Genomic DNA, 6,599 nt, shown 5'->3' on the forward strand with positions numbered 1-6,599 from the left:
CAAGAATTACATCCATTAGACTTTTAGTTGCTATGGCTGCAATTTTTGATTTGCAAATTCATCAAATGGATGTAAAAACTGCTTTTCTAAATGGAGACCTAAATGAAGAAATTTATATGGACCAACCCGAGTGTTTTGTTGAAGCAGGCCAAGAAAGCAAAGTATGTAAACTTACTAAATCCCTATATGGCTTGAAACAGGCACCAAAGCAATGGCATGAAAAGTTTGATTCCTGCATGATTGAAAATGATTTTAAAACAAATGAGTGTGATAAGTGCATATATCATAAGTCTTGGAATAATTCACATGTGATCATTTGCCTATATGTTGATGATTTGTTGATCTTTGGCTCTAACATGAATGTTATTGATGAAGCTAAAAATGTTCTTAGAAGCCATTTTGATATGAAAGATCTTGGTGAGGCAAATTTTATTCTTGGAATAAAAATAACAAGAACATGTGAGGGGATTTTCCTTGACCAGTCACATTATGTTGAGAAAATTTTGAAAAAATATAACTTTCATGATTGCAAGCATGTTGCTACTCCTTTTGATTCAAGTGTTCACTTATTTCCTGTTGAAAGTGAAAATGATGTAATAAATCAAAAGGAATATGCTAGTATAATCGGAAGTTTGAGATATGTGACTGATTGCACTAGGCCTGATATTGCATATGCAGTAGGAGTACTTGGCAGGTTTACAAGCAAGCCAGGTAATGAACATTGGCATGCTATAACAAGAGTTATGAGATATTTAATTGGAACGAAAAATTGTGGTTTGTTCTATAAAAAATATCCTGCTGTACTTGAAGGCTTTTGTGATGCGGATTGGAACACTTTGTCAGGTGATTCCTGTTCTACCACTGGTTATGTCTTTACTTTAGGTGGTGGTGCTGTTTGTTGGAGATCAAAAAAGCAAACTATAATTGCTAACTCTACCATGGAGGCTGAACTAATTGCTTTAGCTTCAGCTAGTGAGGAAGCGAATTGGTTAAGAGATTTATTGTTTCAAATTCCTTATTTTGAAAAACCAATTCCTCCTATTTTAATTCATTGTGATAGCACCGCTGCAATTGGTAGAGTTCAAAACCGTTATTACAACGGTAAATCCAGACCTATAAGGAGGAAACACAGTAATGTAAGATCGTATTTGACAAATGGTACCATTAATGTTGATTATGTCAAATCTTGTGATAATCTTGCAGATCCTCTTACGAAGGCCTTAACAAGAGAAAAGGTCTGGAGCACATCGAGGGGGATGGGATTGAAGCCTACAAATCCTTGAGTCATATATGAGGAAACCCAACCTGGGGACTAGAGATCCTATAACCAGGTTCAAAGGGAAAAACTAATCATATGATGACTTGTTGTGAAAAATGCACTATTTTTTTCCCTCCCTATGATGTGAGTGCATTGTTTCCTGTAGTTTGTGAAGGTTGAGTTGATAAAACTCTTAATGAATATCTGTAGCCCGTATGGGTGGAGTGTTAATCTTACAGGAGCACTCTCGACAGATTTCACCTATGTGATGTGTGGAAGTAGGTCGCTTCCTATGAGAATGGGGCTTATTCTCAAATGCACTCATGAAACCGGGATAGCACATGGCCATAACGTGCTGGCTGTTAAAGCTCATGTCAACACCTTGATTATTATGTGTGAGCAGTGATATTTTATTTCCCTTAAGCAGTCATAGTTCAAGTCTGAGACCACTACGACTCTGGAGTAAAAGTTACTGTTTCACTAAGTGGAGGTTCAATGCAGAGCACACCTTCATTATGCATAGTAGTCTTCCTTCAACTGATATACTCTCTTATCTAAATATTAAAATGAGTGGGGGATTGTTAGGTTATTAGCATTTTAATATTAATATTTAACATATTAAATTGCTTTATTTTGGAGTTATAAGAATGAACATTGGAATGGATGACTTCTACATCATCCATTAGCATTGGTTATCCATCAATGTATTTCATTCTTAATTCCTCCATTACTCTTTGTAACCTATGTAACTCCCATTGTAACTTATGTAACCTATGTAACTCCCATTGTAACCATTATCTTCACTATTTACTACCTCCATTATCTTCCTATTAATTGCTAGGAAGACTTCTTGTAGTATAAATAGTGGTAGTCTTCATTTGGTTTTGAGACACACAAAACATAAGAGAAAACAAAGAGTGAAAGAGTTAGTCTAAAAGAGAGTTCTTATTAGTTGAAGGGAGGTGTTCTTTTTTGTGGAGCTTTGGACTCAACTCTTGTCCAGAGTTGTTGAGTTATACTTTGTGAAGGCTGTTGTATCCTGGAGGGGACAAGTCAAAGAGGACTACTGCTGGACCGGTGAAAACATTTGATGCAGTGGGCTTGAATCTCCTTAAAGAGAGCGAGATATCCGCGCCTCAGCCTGAAGAGATTAATTTCTTCATTTTATTTTCAATTGTAATATTTCAATTTTATTATCTTGTATGTTTTTCACTAACAGTTTATACAAGGGACCATGAGGCTGATGTAAACAGCTCATAACTGCCTTGTGAAGAACATGGAAATAAATATGATTTTGATGCTAGGAAGCAGCCAAGGGGTAGGTGAGGTGAATCAAGTTTAACACAGAAATAAGTTGTCTCATTGTTCCTTGTGAAATGAGAAGCGCATAGGTTCTGGTAAAAAATGAAAATAGAGAGATGGGATAAAATCAACTGAATCAGATCATTAGATAACATAGGTTGTGCAAATCAAGCTAACACAATCAAGTTTAAATATTGCACAAGAAAGTCCTTGACCTAATCAATAACAGGGTACAAATCAAGTAGGTAATAATTCAATAAGCTGATCTACACAATCAACTGAAATCATACATTAATCAAAGCGAACATAGGTTACAAATCAAGCTAACACAATCAAGATTGGATAAATCCCAAGATAGTAGTCCTTGCCTAAGTTATTTACATTGTTTAAACCGAGTTGGAAATAATAATTTACTCAGCTGATGTACACCTCAAACTTGCATTATGCTGGCAGTGCTGCTTTTTTTTCATAGAATGTTGAGTCACAAGATGAGAGATCTTAGCAAAACCAAACTTCTTCCTTTTTTTAGGGAGATGATGCTTAAGTCCGTTCTCTTTCTCATCCTTCCGACTTGATTGCAACTCACCAGTGGGTTTCCCAAGCATTTGGGCCAGCGATACTGTACGCTTTCCAGCTTTTTTTCCAGCCCGAAATCCATTCTCAAACTCTTCTGTCAAAAGCAACTTCTTGTTCAATATTTGCCCTATTGATAGAGTTGTCTTTAAAACTGGTTTTAACTCATCATTGACAAGAGTCAGGCCATTGACATCAACCAGGACAGAGTCTTTCCTATGCTGAGACGAGGATGGATTTTTGAACTTGGATGAATTCTGTACTGAACGTCTTCTCTGTCCATTTTCAGACCTCCATTTGCGCAAAGCTTCCTCTACTGCTAATTTTCCTTCATTTGCAGCCTCCACTCGGCTCAGTGCTTCTTCTAATGCCTTCTTACTAACTTTAACTTCTTCTGTAGCTTCTTCTACCTTCTTCAAGATTTCTGTTTTTGACACAACAGCTTCATCCACTAGCATCATTGCATCTACTTCTCTTTGCTTGCTAGCTTCCTCTGCATCTTGAGCTTTGGACAATAGAGATGAGTACTCCTCAAAGGTAAGAGTTACCCCTTCCTCAGGCTCTCGTCGTAAAGTTACAAACGAGTTCTCACTGCTTGATATGGCCTTGATTTCAGCAAGAGCAACAGCTTCAGCAGCTCTAGCAGCTGCTTTCATCTTCTTGGCTGCAACCAACCTAATCTCTGCTGTTTTGATCCTTGTCTTTGTATGTTCAATCTCAGACATAGCCCTCAATACTTCTGATTTTGCAGCTTCTCCTACTTTCTTAAACTGCTTGGTCTCAGCAGTCAGTCTCTGCAGCTCCCTCGTCAAATCGACAGGATCACAAGGACCACCACCTTCAGCATGATTCACCAGCTTTAGTTTTTCTTTTGTTTTATTTAACTCCTCTTCAAGAGATGAAATCTTTGTGGAACTTGAAGATAATCTTTGGCGGGTTTTCTCAAGCAAGATTCTTTCCTTTTCAATTTTCTTATTATATGATTCAACAGTGGTTCGAATATCAGCAAGATCACTAGTCGTCCTGGTCAAGTTTAGTTTAGCCTGTTTTAATTCCAATAATATTAAACCTGGAGCTGAAGAGGGACATAGATCAAAACCACTGGTTTTGTCCTGATTATTGCTTAAGACTTTTTCACTGTTTTCCTTATCTGCTGATTCATCAGCAAGATGTACATCCTTAGCTTCGGCATCAGCACCTAGTGAAGCATTGCCCTCATATGCTTCCTTCTGCAACTTTGATTTCAGCTCTTCTATCAGAACTTTAGTACTTTCAAGTTCTTTTAAGACCTCAAGTGTTTCCCTCTCTTTCACAATGAGATCTTTTTCCAACTGCACCGCCTGTTCTTCCACTTTTGCAATGTCAACCTTCTCTTCAGCAACCTACATCCAAGAAAGTAAAACCTATAATTGAACTTAAGGCACAAAACAAGCAAGTTAGGGACACCACATCAGGATTTTGATCGGGAATCAAGGAACTTGAAAGGTTCATTCAATTGTGTACGAATAAAGACCATCGTGAATACAGTTAGGACTAACATGTTTGACATTTGGAGCACATTTAGTAAAGAAATAGCAGCACAATTATGCAATCGTGATACTATAAAAAGTAGATGCTCTCAGGTTTCAATGAAAATGGCATCATCTAAAGACATTCTCCTGAATCATCCCAAAACATGGTCTTATGCAAACTTTGTCGCATTTTAATTAGAAAACTACCAAACAATATGCAAAAGGTAGACCTTGACAGCAAAACTACTCCTTCATTGGCTTTTGCAAATTAAAAGCAACCAAAAACTTCAAACTCCATATAGTCAAAATAAAATGAAGTAAATTCAAGAAGAAGCCAAGGGGTGTCAATATGTATACGTAAAAAAATGGTTTTACCTAGCTAAACATCATAATTTCCAAAGACATGTCACTCCGCCACGGTCTACAAGGGAGATGCAAACTAGTGTAACACTATGAGCCGTAATGTACTTGCTTTCACACAATTAACAATGTAATAACCAATTGAGGTGCCCTTAATATGATTAGTATATCCTTATATTCACTCAGACAATAAAAAGTTTGTGCCTGTTAGAGCCAAAACGTACTACACACAGCTGTACTTGCTCATGAAACAAACAAACAAACAACAACAACAACAACAATATGCCCCGTGGTATACAAACCTTACCTCTTAGCGCTACCTCAAGGGTAGCTAAACCGTCATCGATAGACCCTTGACTCAAGGAAACACCCAAAAATAATTGGGCAAAATTCATCATAAATAATCTACATTTTCTATTTGAAGTATACACAAATTTTGGAAGGCAAAATAATCACAAATTTATGCGAAGTCCATCCAAAAAAAAAAACTCAAACCTGAGAAGAATCCCCAAAAGACTTGTGAAGAGTGGGTTTCCAAAACCCAATTCCACCAAATCGAGTTGCAGCTTCCTTAACAGACTCGAATGGAGCAGAAGTATCAATCTCCGCCTTAACACAAGCATTTTCTTTCTTCTCTACCAAAATAACAGAGTCCATTTCAGTAGCATCCATTATAGAGAAAAAGCCACAAAGGTAAAAACAAGGGGTATGAGGAGAGAGAAAGAGAGTAGAAGAATGGAAAGAAAAAAGAGGAAGTGGGTGAAGATATCAAAAAAAAGTGTGTACTGAAAACTTAGGAGTGGAGCAGTGTAACGTTGAACAATGTTGGATCAAATAACGACAACCAACGTATACATTCCCTTTTCCTTTACTCGAAGAGGAACCAATTTCAATTTTTACCCTTTCTACTATTATATATATATATATATATATATATATATATACTTTTTTGTTTGGTTTTTTTTTTCTGCTCCTCTATTATACTTTTTTTTAAAAGTTGTCCGGTTATTTTTTTAAAGTTAGTTTGATTAATTTTTAAAATTAAGAATTCATTTTGATTGATTTTAAAAATAGTTTTTAAGTTAAAAATAAAAAAAGTAATACAGAGCCCATTTAGATTGATTTTGATAAAAACTAGATTTAAATTAAAAATAAAAAGTCACACTGAAACAATTTTAAAAAAATAAAAAGTACGGAAAGACTTACTTTTATTTTATTTTTTTGACTTACTTTAAGTTATTTTTTATATTTGTCAAAAAGTCAAAAACTGATTCAAAAAGTAAGTTTAATCAACTTTTAAGTCAATTCAAAAACACTCCAACTTAGATTTTATTAATTAATATTTTAACATAAAATCTAGATATTTAAAAACTCTATAAAAAGTATTATAGAGTGCAAGTCTTTCATATCGATATAATGAAAAATGTATCTTATAATATTAATTAAAATTCATATAATTTGACTAAAAAGGGAAACTAGGATAAGTATAAAAGGAAGAGGATAGTATATTTGTATTAAAAAGCACAGATATAATTAAGAATGTTGATCAAACCTTGTCTTGAGTAAAACACTTTAAAATAGATTAAATTGTCATT

The 6,599-nt window shown here is 35.2% G+C and overlaps 1 protein-coding gene across 1 annotated transcript; it reads right to left on the reverse strand.

Moving 5' to 3' along the window:
* Positions 1-2,733: 2,733 nt before the first annotated feature.
* Positions 2,734-5,852, reverse strand: LOC107029371 (WEB family protein At2g38370). Its single transcript, XM_015230771.2, has 2 exons — positions 5,500-5,852; positions 2,734-4,515 (listed from the first exon to the last, which is right to left on the reverse strand). Exons 1-2 carry the CDS (start codon positions 5,674-5,676, stop codon positions 2,971-2,973), a joined length of 1,722 nt encoding a protein of 573 aa, XP_015086257.1. The 5' UTR covers positions 5,677-5,852; the 3' UTR covers positions 2,734-2,970.
* Between the last annotated feature and the right edge of the window lie 747 nt (positions 5,853-6,599).

The sequence above is a fragment of the Solanum pennellii genome, chromosome 9, assembly GCF_001406875.1.
Source record: "Solanum pennellii chromosome 9, SPENNV200".
NCBI classification, from domain to species: Eukaryota; Viridiplantae; Streptophyta; class Magnoliopsida; order Solanales; family Solanaceae; genus Solanum; species Solanum pennellii.